This window comes from Emydura macquarii, unplaced genomic scaffold (genome assembly GCF_026122565.2).
Source record: "Emydura macquarii macquarii isolate MOO-44397 ecotype Brisbane River unplaced genomic scaffold, CSIRO-AGI_Emac_v2 contig_1451, whole genome shotgun sequence".
Classification (NCBI taxonomy): Eukaryota; Metazoa; Chordata; order Testudines; family Chelidae; genus Emydura; species Emydura macquarii.
This window is the reverse complement of record NW_027131588.1, coordinates 25,712,523-25,728,325: the sequence shown is the minus strand read 5'-3', so window position 1 is coordinate 25,728,325 and position 15,803 is coordinate 25,712,523. Positions and strand designations below refer to the sequence as shown.

The 15,803-nt window shown below is 44.5% G+C and overlaps 2 protein-coding genes across 5 annotated transcripts in view; one reads left to right on the top strand and one right to left on the bottom strand.

Moving 5' to 3' along the window:
* The window catches only part of HOOK3 (hook microtubule tethering protein 3), a 135,350-nt gene extending 132,102 nt beyond the window's left edge, over positions 1–3,248 (bottom strand). For 3 of the 4 annotated variants that reach the window (XM_067553429.1, XM_067553427.1, XM_067553428.1), the window contains exon 1: positions 3,108–3,248. In XM_067553429.1, coding sequence (XP_067409530.1) covers positions 3,108–3,164 — 57 coding nt within the window. In that variant the 5' untranslated portion in view covers positions 3,165–3,248. Of the gene's footprint in view, positions 1–1,971; positions 1,987–3,107 lie in introns of those variants that run through there. The other variant, XM_067553430.1, reaches the window with a different exon arrangement.
* Positions 3,249–3,310: 62 nt separating this feature from the next.
* RNF170 (ring finger protein 170) overlaps positions 3,311–15,803 on the top strand; it is a 44,158-nt gene continuing 31,665 nt past the window's right edge. The window contains exons 1-2 of the mRNA XM_067553423.1: positions 3,311–3,402; positions 5,540–5,597. The gene's annotated coding sequence lies outside the window, so the exon portion shown is untranslated. The remainder of the gene's footprint in view (positions 3,403–5,539; positions 5,598–15,803) is intronic.

The following is a 15,803-nucleotide window of genomic DNA, read 5'->3' as shown; positions in this document are numbered from 1 at the left end:
TCGGCGGAACTGACATGCCAGTGAAAATGCATACTTTAGGTGGTCAACATAAGCCACATTATGTCCACCTCCATTGTCAGTGTAGATAACACCAGTGACTACAGCACTGCCTTCCCAGCGTCTAGTCTTGATACCATATTGAGAAAATGGCGGTTTAGCAAGTCGTGCAATGAACAATATGTAGCAGCCCTAAAAATTTCAGATAAGGACACTCTGGACATACGTTACACTGAAATTGAGTCTATGTGGTTAAGAGCACACCAAGGAGTTCAGACAAACTTTAATATTATTAATTATATTTATTATGGTAGTGCCTAAGGGCCAACAAAGAACAGGGCCCTATAATGCTCAGCACTGTACAAACACCGAGTAGTAGATGGCTCTTGCCCCAATCTACATAGACAAGACAGACACGGGGGGGAGGAAGGGGTATAACACACAACTCTCAACAAGAACATCTGACAGTGCTCTCAAATGGAGATAAACAAAACCTGAGAACTATGTCCCAGTTTAGAACAGACCCCCGAAGTCTGATGGCAGGTCAGGCTGTAATAGGGAATCCCACGGAAATTTTCAAAGCAGCAAAATTACAGGTAAATAACTTTAAAGATTCCACAACTGAGATCCCTGTTTGTGAGATAAGTAAAAGACTCAGGGGATGTCCCATTATGAAACATAATATAGACAAGTCTGGGGGGCTAGCAGTGGGCGGAGCAGTTTTGGGTTGCCTGCATCCATATTAGCAGATTATCAATGTAGATTGAACAGATTCTCAAACTTGAAATCCAAGTCTACTCCAAGTGCTCCTCAGAACACCAGAAAACTGGCTGAAGCACTTCAGTGTAGGAGGTCAAACAAGTTCTTAGAACAGTCAATTTCTGTAGCGTAAAAACACCGTAGTCTTCTCTAAGAAGCTAATAATAGTTCTTTTGACAACCAAGATGAGCAACCTTACTTCCCAAAAAATGAAAAAAGTCAGGCCATCATAGAATCGTAGGACTGGAAGGCATCTAGAAAGGTCATTTAGTCCTGTCCCCTGCACTTATGGCATGATTGACTGAAAGACTCCTAAAAAATTGTTTCACCAGGGGATCAGCAAACTCCCTGGTCTCTTTTGTAAACCTTCTCTTACACTGGGTAAGTTTCCCCTAAAATTCTGTTTTTTTAAACCAGTTCAACTAAACATATTTTAAAACCAGTTGGGGCCATAATGTAGACTAGGAACTCTGAACCCTGAGCCACTTTCTAAAACCCCTTGATACAAAAATATTAAAACTGATAAACACCATAGAAAACCACACAACCGAGAATTACAAATATAAACCAATGTTTTGACTAACTCACATGCCATTTAAGAACTATTTACAAATATTTCTGCTAACACAACCAAAAAAGGGAAAAGTGGGTTTTGTGACTGCTGCAGCAGAGATATTTATACACTTGGTCCATGGAACAAGCTTGGCTTGCAGAATACTGTGTTCTCTCTAGGCATGGCCCCTTCATACAATGGAGGTTAAAGGTCCACTTGCATGGCTGGAGTTGTAGGATCAAGGATTCTGACTGACTACTGTTGCCCAAAAACAGTCCTATAGCCACATGACTCCCATAGGGGTCAAATATGTTGGTGGGGAATTAACAGTTCTCAAACATTTTCATTCTAAAAGGTTTTTAGTTGCTTGTAACTTTTTCTAACTTCCACATTTCAGGCTCAAATTTTCCAGGTAATTTCTTTGTTCCAGTGTGATTTTTTTTTAATTGAGCAAAATGGTTCATCAATGTGCAGAGTGAAAATAAATATTTTAAAGGTAACAAAAGTTTGACACCTTCTACTGAATATGCCTAGTGCCTCAGTGAGAAGGGATACAAACTTGACAGGTAGTAGGAACAGTTCTAGTTGAAATATTTGCCTTTCTGCGGTGGTGATGGCAAAATCTACTTTAATTTTTGACACATAATAGTTTAAAAACATACTTCACCCATATTCACCAGTCCTCATTCCAGTGCAACTTTTTTTAAAACTCTTCCAATGTTCCATTGATACCAGACATGCGTATGTAAGTTAAGTGAAACAGTTCATCACTGGAAGTGCATACAGACCATTTTTCCATATGATGTTCAAAAGCCTGCATGGAGAAGCCCTGAGTCATGAAGGAACTTACTAAGTGCGAGTTTTGTGAATTCTACTGTTATCTAGTTATGAAATTTCTTTGATTTACTATTCTTTTTTAAAACCTAGGACATTTCATGTTACTTAGTTCATGAGTTAAAATTAAATTTAAAGTGTATACTTTCAGACATTTAGCACCGTCAGACTTTTTTAGTCCCAAATTCTCTTAAAAACGGAATAATGCAGACTGTGGTGCAGAGACTACATTTTAAGAAAATACATAGTACATAAGCGGAATGTATAACAATTGTATCACCACGCATCCTGGTAGCACTCCCAGGGCAGCTGAAGCAGCAGCGCAGGGGAGTCCTTAAAGCACAGACACACTCAGGGCATGTCTACACCGCAGACTGACATCCCCATACAGTGAACTACTGCGGGCTTTCATGTCCACACTATCCTGCTGCCGCGATGGTGCGACTCCTCAACAGGAGCACTTGCACTGACTTGAGGGGTCGTGGGGACAGAGCGGGGGACCCGAGAGCCCTGGCACGGCCGGACTCCAAGTGGTTAGCTACCCGGGGAGCTGCGAGCCCCGGACCCGGCCGGGGAGAGAGCCCGAACGCTGCCAGCCCCCCGCCGACCAGCCCTCCCTGTCAACTTCATGGCGGCCTCCGGCTCGGCGCAGCAGCCCCCGGGCCGCCGGAGCTGTGCGACTGACAGAAAAGGGTGGTAGGCTCGCTGCCCTGAAACCCGGAGAGGGGAGGGGAGGAGAAGAGAAGAGAAGAGAGGGGCCCGGCCCGGCCCGGCCGCCCCTCGGGGTGGGGAGAGCCGAGCAGAGCCGGGCACGGAGGGCGCAGGGGGCAGAGCCGGGCGCGGACGCCCCACGGGGGGCGCTGGCAGCCGGGTGTGGGGCTGGGGCCCGGAGCAGTGCCCCTGAGGGCGGTGCCGCAGGCCGCGGCTGCCCGAGGCTCGCCGGGCCGGGCTCGCCGGCACTCACCCAGGTGAGCAGACTCTCCCCGAGCTCGGCCCGCTCCAGGCTCTCCACGTTGAACATGATGCGCAGGCTCCGTGCCGGGGCGCGGCCGCCCGCCGCTGCTGCCGGGGCCGAGTCGCTAGCGCCGCTTCCCCTGGGCCGGGCCCGGCCGGGCTGTCTGTGGCGCAGACACGTCACCGGGCCGCCGGCACAGCCAGCGCGCATGCGTCCCGAGCGCGTCACATCGCGCGGACCGGACGGGGCCGCTTCGAGTCCGCGCAGGGAGGCCTCGCCTGAGGCGGGACGGGCGCGGACTGAGGTAGCGAGCCCCGCGCGCGCCGCGGGTGGGGGGGGGCGGACCCTGCTCCCCTGGGGCGCCTGGTGCCTGGTTCGAGCCCGGCCACACCGCTCAACCCCCCCGCAGGGGCGAGCCCAACCCCCCAACACACACCCCCCTTGGGCACCTGGTCGCAGGGGTGAGCCCGCCCCAGGGGCGAGCCCAACACCCCCCTGTGCACCCCGCCCCAGGGGCGAGCCCAACCCCCCCAACCCCTCCCTCTTGTGCAGCCTGCCTGGGGCGAGCCCAACCTCCTCAACACTCCCCCCTTGGGCACCCCACTCCAGGGGCGAGCCCAACCCCCCAACACACACACCCCCCCTTGGGCGCCTGGCCCCAGGAGCAAATCTGCCTACCCTCTCAGCCCCCGAACCCACACACACACCTGGTGGGCACCTGGACCTCAGGGGTGAATCTGGCCAACCTCGGCCTCCCCTTGGCCCCCCCATGGTGAGCCCCGCCGCACGCACACCCCCATTGCCTGCTTAGGTTCCTGACTCCTGATGTGAGTTCAGTCACAACTCTCCCCACTGTGGGCACCTGGCTCCTGTGAGCCTGGTCTTTATCGCCATCATGTTTACTTGCCCAACGCCACCTATTCTGTTCATTGCCCTCCCCAGTATGCACTGTATCGTCCTGCTCCCATCTGACCTCTTTTCCCTGCTTCTGAATGACATTTGGATCTAAATACGGCCTTTCGTCGTTTCTTGAAAAGGAAAATGTGATCTGTGTGATTCTGTGTTTTGATCTCTCAGTCCAATTGATAAAAAATTATTCAGAGTGCGCTGATCTCTAAAATGGTACAGTTCAGAGCTCCAGCATGGATGATTTTAGATGTCAGCTCTTCTGAGAATACTAGGTTCACAGCCAGTGGTGCTCAAAGCTCTGCAGAAAGAAGCAGGGTCCTTGCTCCCGCTCAGCTTTTGACATTGACAGGGATACAACCACTTCTGGCTCTTTGCCTTTAGCCTGTGTATTTCAGTTGAGTTCAATGCAGCTACAGTAACAGTTGTGCTAACCACTATGTTGGTAGTGTCTGCCGGTTTTGGCTCATAGTTTGTTAAACCAAAGAGATGCCTGACATTTGTATGCATTTATATAGTCTTTGTGTGCTCCTTTCAATAGAGAAATGTTTTCAAAACGTGGAAGTAATATGTTTACATAAATTATCTTAACTGCTTACTTCCAGTATTTAATGCTGAGACTAGATGTTTATTTCAGGGAGGCTGAGTTAGTTCCTTTTCCATTAAGTATCAGTGAAGACAGTCTCGCTTGGAAGAAAATTAGGTTATTCTCTAAAAATATTGCCTCCACAGAGAAACACCCACCCTCCCTACTTCTTTGCTTCTCCATAGCATCTGTGTTAGGCAGGGAAATGGGAACTGAGGGATTCAGTTTGTGATCCTTAGGCAATGAGCCACCCCAGCTTGGCTTACTGCTTCAATTGCTCCAAGTTTCTCACAGCACAGTTTGTGGATTTGTGGGACAGTCTAGTCACAGAAATTATTACTAGTAAATAATATAGTTCGGGAATGTGGGAACGGCTTTTAAAAGGAAGAATTTGTCAGATAATTTTCTCATTCTTAAAACTGCTTCAGCTCCTCTTGATAAAGTATTGTTTATGCACAGTGAATTCCTGTTTACCCACAGAACAGGCAGTGACAGTGTGCTGCCCTGCCCTGCCTAGCCAACATGCTTCAACTCTGCACTGGCGGGGAATATGTAGGGGAGTGAGTGGGAAGTTCAGTCTCAGTAACCAGTTGAATCATTGGCCTCTCTGCTGAGATAGCCAACAAGGATGTCAATTTGATAGTTTGTGCAGTGTGGACAACCTGGTAGCTAGGAACTGGACTGAAGCTGGTTTTATCTACTTCTGCTGCAAACTATCTACGTGGTCTCAGCTACACAATGAGAGAGAGGTCTTTCCGTTCTAACAAAATGATTTAATTCTGTAGCATCTTTCCTTAGAGATTGAGTGTGAATCCCTGAGTGGTAAGTGACTCTGAAACTCTTCTTGGAGAGGAAGGGGTTTTTTTGTACCCTGCAGCATTTTCACCCTCTGAAGTATCTCCTCTCCCCCAGCAGGAGAGTAATTCCTACTTTCTTTTTGGTCCTTTAGGAAAAGATGTTCCCCAGAAGGTACTGACCCCAGATTTCCCAGAGATCTGCTTCAGCAGGTAAGTGTATGGAATTGTCAGTCCCAAGGGCTTTTACATGGAAGTGAAGGACACTTTTCCAATGTAACTGCTCTTGCACAGCTGAAGAACCTCAGCTTTTGGGGAAAATTTCAACCTTACTGGAAAGCTGCCAGGACTGTAGAGATTTCTTTCACAAATATGCTGAGTTCAGGGGTCAGTGGAAATCTGAGACTGGTAGAGTTAAGAACAGTTGCTCATCCCTTGAGTGAGCATTTCACATGGATCATGGTGGCAGCAGAGGTGTCCGTGACACCAGGAGTGCTGTGTATTGATTTGACTGCACCAGCTGAGATGACATGTATTACTGTAATGAGAGAAGTATTGTAGCTGTATCTCTAAAGTAGTTACGCAGTAATATTGATACTATTAATATTCACTGCTTGAACCATTAACAACACACCTTCTATATAAGCAGTATTCTTTTGTTTTATTCTTCCCACAGAATTTATCTCAGCAATTAATAAATTACTCTTACTTTAAAAATTACTCTCTTGTTGCTTGTGCTGTTCAGATGTTGTCCTTCCTCCTTTTAGTTTGACTTCCTGCAGTTTTTATTAAGTGTAATACAAATTAACAAAAAGTCTTTAATATTGATGCTTATTTATATTCTTTTTACTTAAATATGTAAACATGTGCCTTGTATGCAAACATCTCATCATGTTTACATAATCAAAATCAACAAATACTACTGTCTACAATAGGCCTCATCCCTTAACAGCCCTCCATTCTCTAAAGATGCCATCTGTCATGGCTTTTAACTCCTAGGCTTGATACCAGCAACACTTCCTCAGCTCTTAAAGCATGTTTGCCCCTGAAGGAAGTGGTAGAGTGTGAGCCCAGGGGTATTAGGTAGTGTAGGGACATATTGTGAACTTTGGAAGGTAGATAGTGTCTCTGCAGCCCTTTGGCGTCAGGTTCATGGAAGGCTTGATACTTTTAAAATTTCTCATTAGAAAGCCCCCTGTGTCATGCAGTCTTAATGTAATCTTGACAAACTGATGAAAGTTCCTTTTAAATCATTCCTTTCTGTGAATTTAAATCTCTAACATGGAAATTCCTCTGGTAGTAGTGATACCAGGTTGTAAAGTTTCAGGTCTTAATGATCGATCCATCTGACACCAGATTGTAAAAGCAATAAATGGTCCTCTGCTCTGAGAATCCTCTGCAAGGTGGTGCTGGAGTTCCTGTCCTGCCAATGTTTCTCTTGTGCCCATTTGCTCATCCCAGTGAGGCCCTTCTCTATGCATTCATTGTTGTGAGGTCCCTTGGATTCTGCATGGAGCAGGCTAAAGGAACACAGAAATTGACTGACTGGATCAGACCAATGGTCTGTCTAGTATCCTACTTCTGACTGTGGTCAGTGCTTCATAGGAAGAAACCTCCAGTAGGAAGATATGGGATAATTTGGCCCCAAGTAAAGTATCCATCTGTCTCCCAATATTTAGAGGGTAGTTTATGTTCCTAAAGCTTGAGGGCTTGTGTACATGGTACAAGAAACCAACATAACTCCATCAATTGCAAGTCACATCTTTACTTGTATCATGTGTGGATGCTCTTATTTTGGAAGAAAAAATGACTTAATGATTTATATGAAAATAGGGCTTTCATTCTTATTAGAAAATAAAAGTATCCATGCACAGACTTGCACTGATAAGTAATTATAGTTGTAACTTGAACCTTATTTTTGTTCCATTTACCATTTAGATAAATCCTGTGTGATTATATTCCTTCCAAAACTCTTGTTTATTTTTTAATCTTTACTTCTATAACTCTTGTTGTCCTCATAAAGGTCCAGTTCTTTTTTTGTTTACTCAATATTGCCATTATCCTGATACATTTTTCTTTCGGGCATATATTTTTAGTCATGATAAATCATTTTGAATTGGCTTATCCTGGGAGTTTCATCTCCTTTGCAACCAAAGAAACTGACTAGCATGTTTAGAAGACAACATTTATACCAGCAGGAGTTGGCACGAAACAGCCATTAGGGGCCTTGGGTTGCGAGCTGCCCAGCTACTGCTGCCCTCACTTATGTACATTGTTTAGATCAGAGCTAAGGGTATTCCACCAGTCTTGCACTAAGAAGCAAAAGCTCAGGAGCAAGAATCCTGTCAGAATATTATCTTCCGAGAAACAGAATTTCAGGTAAATAATTTCCCCTTATTCACCCTCAACAAATCCTTAAAAGGACTGTCTCATATCAAATCCATCTTTAAGTAAGGGGGTTGAGCAAACTGATAAGCCCTGTACCATGCCCTGAAAGTCAACAAATGTATGTGACCTTCTAATTTCTTGGTTTCTCATTATTTTTCTTGGCCATTATCTCAATTTGTTTGTCATTTCTAGACCACCCTGCAGAGCCATAATAAGGTTCTTCCTTTTTCCTACACCTATGTGACCTGTGTGTCCGAGATTTTTGTAATCTGTTGGGAGTATAATAGCACATAATATACATCACTGGTGAGGTAGGAAGCATTCACATATATGGAAAATTTTAGAAAATAATGGATATTGTGGTTTAACTAGCCAGCAACAATTATTTCACGTACTGTGGCAAGCACTGGTTCATTTTTAGTATCCTTCTAAATGACGGTATGTGGCATTGTTCTAGCTGTGCCATGTGAAACAGAATCTTTATAGTATTTCTCTTGTTAGCTGGCAGTTGAGAAGCATGATGAGGTAATATATCTGCATTAACATGCTCCTTTGTGCCCCTAAATTTCAATGTCCTCTGTGTGTGCTTCCAAGAATAAAAGCCACTGTTATAATCGAGAGGCTATTGTTTGTGGTATTCCTTTCTTGGGAAAGGAGCAATAGAGATTAAGTAGATGACTTGTAACCAGTGTGAATTTTTAGTCTGACAGTAATTAAATCAGCATTGAAAATTTCTACTTGCCTAAGGCAAGCAATACTTTGTTGACAAGAGAGTAAATTATCATTGGTTTTACTATCATCAACCGGCAGTCACCATGATAAAGAGCAGGCAAGAAGATTTTGTGCCTGGGCTGATAAATTGTAATGACAGTGTTGCCCAGATAAATTAAATTTATTTATACCTTCTACCACTCTCAATTCCTACCAATCTGTCTGTGTATAGTTCCATTCCACAGTCATCGAGGATCATGATGCAAATACATACGGTATCTGCTTGTCTGCTATTTAACCAAGTCTAGATAAAAGCAGTTGTGACATAGTTGGGTCATAGTGGAAAAGATAAGGTAATTCCTTCTTTTCTTCTCACTGGAGAGTCTTGATATTTTGTATTAGAAGTACCAGGAGATTAAAGATGACTGGCAATTGAAAATTTGATTAGTGTCCTTTTTACTTCTTTTTTGATATACAAAGAGTGATTGAAAATTTTTGCTATTTTTAAAAAAAAACAACCTTGCTTTTTTTTGTCTTTTGTAAGTTGGTTTTGCTGAAGGATTGTGAGCTTTCTCATCCCTTGATTGAAAGGCAGAGTGGGAATGAATCTTTATTAAAGAGTATCTCCCAACTAATTTTTTTTTTCTTGACAAACATTCAGCTGAATAATCAGTTCTTAAAAGTCTGAGTAAAAGTTACTTTCCCTCTGAATTAATACGGTTTTACTTTCTTGGTTTTTTTTTCTGAAGTCATTTTACCAGTCATCCATAGTTTTTCATGAAAACTAGTGTAAAGAAGAACTTGAATTTCTAGTGCAAAAGAGAAGGAACAATTTTTTTTAAATTCTATCTTGCTTTATACATCATAAAGAAATGAGTACAAATCTTTAACACAGAGAAGGAAGAATGCCTTTTAAATGGATTATTTTAGCAAACACATAGTCCTGCAGTTAGGTTGATTCAACTAAAATTGTTAAGCTGAAAATGCTAGTTAAATATAATTTAAAAAAAATTTTTTTTTGCATAAATAATGGAGCAAGGCAAGAATTGCATAAAGTAGTTGAATACAAACCTTATTTATTTATGTCAATTCACTGCTGCCTCTTTAGGAGAGCCCTGAGACACTTCAGTAAAAATAAGTTAGTAGAGAGACAGAAATCCAAATGTATTTGTCTCCTACATACTCCTAACTCTTAACCACATCCATCACCCATAACATATATACTTCCACCTCCAAACAACATGTGTCAGTTTTAATTTGGACCAAGTGGAGTGGTTAGAAATATTTGTTTCATAGTCCACTTCGTGTCAGATAGTCTTCACAATGGGCAAAGCTCATCTGTATGGCAACTGTAGGCAACCAAGATCTTTGCTCTGAGCCTGGATTTAAGGATGTCCCGCAGGAAGATCTCCCCAGTATTTTCTCCCTCTTAGTAGCACACACAGCAGAGTTCAAGTGTCCCTTTGCAGTGGAGCTTTCACAAGATTTTAAAGCGTTCTTAAATAAACATTACTATTTCTTCAGTGGTGTCAAGGTTTTTCTTCTCAAAACAGCTGAACTTAGAAAATTGTTCATTCAGAGGGGGGTTTGAAGGACCTAATCTCTCCTCCCTTCCGCCCTGAGAAATGGCAGAGGAAACAGCAGGCCACAAAAACCCAGCTCCCTGTTGCTGTGGGCAAACTCCACAGCAAGACAGTTGAGCAGGCTGCAGTGAAGCTTCTTTCCCTGACACCTGGCTGGAATCAATGACATGGAACTAGGATTAAGTTTTACAAAGCCTCCCTGCTACTCCCCCAGGCATGGGACCCTGAATCCCACAGCTTTTAGAGCAAGTAGGAAAGTTTCACGGGAGCCTCCTGAATCTTGGGAGAAGGAATGGTTACCCCTCGTAGCAACCAGGACGAAGAAATTCCTGCTCCCAGCCAAGGTGTAGGTAAGGTCCATGCTGATGTTGTTGAGAAGGCTGCAAAAGAAGCCCATCCCACAAGCCGTTTTACCTGCTAGGCCACAGCTGCCATGGAAGGTGCTAGCTACTGCCACCTTTCTCATGCCAGGGAGTCACCAGTGGCTGCCGCTCAATACTTATTCTGTGCAATCGGTCCCCACTCAGTCCAGACTCAGGAGCAGGGAGCATGGAGTGAAGTAATTCAGATCCTTTTCCCTGTGAGATGAACCTACCTCCTCTCCTCTTCCAGCTTCTCAGGGGCGCACGAGGTCATAAAGTAGCTACTGTTTTCCTTAGGGACATATGTGGGATAAATGCCTGCAGACTGTCCTTTTCATTCTGGTCCTTTCACACATTCCCTCATTTTTCTCTTGGGGTTTTGACCTAGGAACTGGTGTTAGAGACAACAGAAAATCTTAAAGCTTCTCATGAGTGAGTCTCCTCTCTAGATTCTCAAAAGAGAAGGAGAAGTCTCTAAAGCTAGGTCTTTGAGCAAGATACCTCATGTTCTCAACTAAGTTTCCAAGAGCTATGCACAAAATAGGGGCTCTAATTTCTCAGGTGCTTATGTTTTCAGAAAATTAACAACAAAAACCTTGCAAAATTGAAGAGCCTTGTAATTCTTCTCACCCAGTTTTTGAAGGTGTGATTAAGGTAACGTTGGAATACCCCATCAAGAGTCACTTGTACATAAAGACTAAAAGATCTTCATTAATCTGCCTAAGGTGGAGCCTGCTGCGGGAGTGTCCCTGCCAACCCATATGCAGTAGAATAAGCTAATTACTTAAATTAAACTTGGATACAGCAGCCTCAGCCCCATGAGTATTGGCTGCAGTCTTATTGTGTGGGTCTGTGAGGTCATTGTGAGCATACGCACACACATGCAAAAGGCAAAGTAAATCCTACATAGAACTACTTTAAACCTGATTTCCTTAGCAGCTTTTCCAGGGCTGTTGTTTCACCTGACTCTGATTTTCTGTATGTTCAGAACTTCCAAAGACATGGCCAAAGGCAACTATGACACCACGTGAAGAAATTGGAATTGCAGGTTAGCATCTGATATCCTTCTAAAGATTTTGCTGGTAAGCTCTTTAGGAAGCATAGAGACAAAGCAATCACTGAAGCTTTAGTCAAGGGGAATAAGTTTCTCCCTTCTTCCAGTGAAAATTCTCTAATCAAACTATCTCACCCCAGCAGGTGTTCCCTTTGAAGTTGCTACTCTTCCAGGTTTCAGCATAGAGATTACATGTTAGGAGAAGGCCATTGCTGCCTTTCCTGAGTGTGGGAAGATCAAGTGTTGGATTTGCTGGAAAACCATCAAATCCACAAAACTTGCCTTGATTTTTGGGTTTCCCAAGTCTGAGTATATCCCAGCCCTTCTATCGGAGTAGAGGGGGCCTTATCTGGGAGTGAGCCAACTCAAAAAATGGTTGCTTGAGAAAATCAGGGGGTGGACATATAATTGAACTCGCTCATTATTACAGGGATAAGTTTATCCTTTCCCCAAAGTAAATTAAAATAAAGCAGAGCTATCAGCCCGATCCTCCATAACACCAGAAGATGAAAGGTGATTAGCGGGCTGGAGCACAAGACTTATGAGGAGAGGCTGAAGGAACTAGGCTTGTTCAGTCTACAGAAGAGAAGAATGAGGGGGATTTGATAGCAGCCTTTAACTACCTGAAAGGGGGTTCCAGGGAGGATGGAGCTAGGCTGTTCTCAGTGGTGGCAGATGACAGAACAAGGAGCAACGGTCTCAAGTTGCAGGGGGGAAGTCTAGGTTGAACATTAGGAAAAGGTTTTTCACTAGGAGGGTGGTGAAGCACTGGAATGGGTTACCTAGGGAGGTGGTGGAATCTCCATCTTTAGAGGTTTTTAAGCTGCGGCTTGACAAAATCCTTGCTGGGATTATTTAGCTGAGGTTAGTCCTGCTCTGAGCAGGGGGTTGGACTAGATGACCTCCTGAAGTCCCTTCCAACTCTATGATTCTATGAGCCCATCTCTTACACATTGGAACAATAGAACCAGTTCCATGGAAAGAGGGAGATTTTGAAAATATCATGAGATTCTTTGTGGTACTAAGACATAGGCTATGTCTACACTGCCATGTTAATTTGACTTTGTTTAATTCAACTTTCAGCAGCCAATTTTTAGAAATTGCAGCAGAGTATACACGCTACACTGTTTGTGCTGGTCTCTTGCGTTCACACTGGCCAGCCTTAATTTGAATTAGAAAGCAGTGCAATGTGGGTAGCTATCCCACAGTGCAACTAGCCATGGTGGCTGTTGGGATGAGTGTCATTGTCCCAGGATGCAGCGCTGCTTCCAACCCCCCCTCCCCAAGCAAACAGGAAAAGGATTTTTGCGCCATTTTTTTACTCCCCGCTATCGCCGTTGCTGCAGAAATATGGAGCCAGCTCAACTCTGCACTATAATTGTGAGCGTTACAAGTACATCACGGCTCATCATGGAGTACTTTAGAAATAGAGCAAGAAGATGAAGCAGATACTACACCTATGCCACCGAGGCTGCCCTGCTACAAGACATCGAGCAGAACAATTCCCAATTGCTGCAGGCTGTAACGTGTTATCTGCAGTCCGTGGAACGCAGGTTCTGATGCAGGGAAACCAGCACAGACTGGTGGGACCGCATCATTATGCAGCTGTGGGGTGATGATCAGTGGCTGCAAAACTTTCGTGTGCAAAAGGCAACTTTCCTCGAACTTTGCTCAGAGCTGGCACCGTCCCTGAAGCGCATGAACACTCGCTTGAGACAAGCTATGACGGTGGAGAAGAGAGTCGCCATCGCTCTCTAGAAGCTGGCAACCCCCGACTGTTACTGCTCGGCTGGGAATCAATTTGGAGTCAGTAAATCTACAGTAGGCATAGCCGTGAATCAAGTGTGCAGTGACATCAATAGACTTCTGTTACGAAGGGTAGTGACTTTGGGAAATGTGCGGGACATAGTGGAGAGGTTTGCCACGATGGGCTTCCCAAACTGCGGGGGGGCCATTGATGGGACGCACATCCCCATCTTAGCACCTGCACACCTAGCGACCAAGTACATAAACCGCAAGGGGTACTTTTCCATGGTCCTGCAGGGGCTTGTGGATCACAGGGGTCGTTTCACAGACATCAGTGTGGGGTGTTCTGGGAAGGTGCATGACGCTTGTGTATTTCGTAACTCGGGGCTGTTCTCTAAGATGCAGCCGGGCACTTTCTTCCCTGACCAAAAAATTCACATCGGGGTGTGGAAATTCCCATAGTGATCCTGGGGGATTCTGCTTACCCCTTGCTCCCTTGGCTAATGAAGCCGTACACCGGTCACCTTGACAGTGACAAGGAGTGTTTTAATAAGAGGTTAAGCAGTTCCAGAATGGTTGTAGAATGTGTCTTTGGGTGTTTAAAGGATAAATGGAGGAGTCTGCTCACTAGGCTGGACATGAGTGAGAAGAACCTCCCTTTCCCCGGAGTCCTCTTCATTGATCATGGACTGTGAACTAGCGGAGGTATCGATGCTGCAGCACAGTAGTGGGATTGCCCCCGAGAACTGCACGCATCTCATCATAGAACCCGCATGTTTTGGGAGAGGAGCCAGAGTGGCTGTTAGCTTCCCTGGTTTTCTGATACGACTGGCACAGCTCCTTGATCTTCACTCAGCACTGCTGAGCATCCCTCTGGTGTCCCTTCGCCAGCATGCCCTGTGATATCATCCCATAAATGTCCAGATTCCTTTTGCTGGCTCCGAGCTGAGCCAAAACGGACTCCTTTCCCCACAGCCCGATGAGGTCTAAGACCTCTGGTCGACTCCATGCTGGAGCGCGTTTGGGCTTTCCAATAGATATGAGGACAACAGTGGCAAAGCTCTCTCCATGCTGGCAGCAAGCACAGGAAATGGAAATTCAAATCTTCCCGGGGCTTGAGGGGAGGAGACTTTTCCTGCTACCGTGACCACAGAGCAGCTCAGCGCGACTGTCCAGAGCAGTCAGAATAGGAAATTGTGGGATACATTCCAGAGGTCAATTAATTCGAATTAAGTTCCTTTACGTCTACACTGACACTAAGTCGACTTAACAAATTTGAATTAGGCGCTACACTACTTGCAGAGGTGGTCTTAAGTCGACTTTACAGGCACCTTAATTTGAATTAAGAGTGGTGCCAGTGTAGACGCGGGTGTTAAGTCGACTTAAGTGACGTTATGTTGACCTAAGTCGCCAGTGTAGACCAGGCCATAATGCATACATGCCATAAACAATGGCGTACAATCTATTTCAGATCTCATGTGTCTTATTAAGTCCGTAAGGAACTCAATATTTCAGGTGGAAATACTGAAAATCTAGCATTAAAGTGTTATGTTCCCAAAGTTTAGAATATGAAAATAAAACTCCTGGAGGTCTACTGAAAATGTGTTTGTGGAGAATTACCCAGAGATATTTTAGCTTCTGTTCTAAAAAGCAGCATTTTATATAGAGTGCTCCCTTTCTGGACTCATAACTTCTAGATGAGTGTTCACAAATGCCTCCTTTCAAGTATCATCCATCCTTTCAAGTGAAAGGGATACCTGTCTGCCCTGTCAGGATGACCTCATCATGATACGTAGGGCCCAGAAGCAATTTCTAAAAGCCTTCAGAAACATGGCTTGAGCAAACAAGTGGATGGCCCACACCAAACTCCAGCATCTAAGTTATCATGAAAGAGAATCTTTATTTCAGAAGATAGAAAAAGGTAGAGTCAGACGTGCCAAACATTAGCACACCTTTCCTAAGACAAGATCTCTGACTCAGCTTCTGGGCTAGTTGGTCTCATTTGAAGAATATGAAGAGCATCTAGCAAAAGTCTCAGAAACTAACAGCAAAAAAATTAAATACATGAGAGGTATGATGGAGCCACTGGACAATGGAGATGTTAAAAGAGCATTCAAGGAAGACAAGGCCATTGCCGAGGACCTAAATAAATTCTTTGCATCGGTCTTCATTGCAGAGGATGTGAGGGAGATTCCCACACCTGAGCCAGTTGTAGGTGACAAATCTGAGGAACTGTCCCAGACTGAGGTGTCAGTAGAGGAGGTTTTGGAACAAATTGATAAATCAAACAATAAGACGTCACCAGGGCCAGATGGTATTCCCCCATGTGTTCTGAAAGAACTCAGATTTGAAATTGCAGAACTGCTGTGTGTGGTATGTAAACTATCACTTAAATCAGCTTCTGTACCAGATGACTGGAGCATATCTAATGTGATGTCAATTTTTAAAAGAGGCTCCAGAAGTGATTCTGGCAGTTACAGGCTAGTAAACTTAATTTCAGTACGGGCAAATTAGTTGAAATGATATTAAAGAACAGAATTATCTGACACATAGACGATCACCTTTTGTTGGGGAA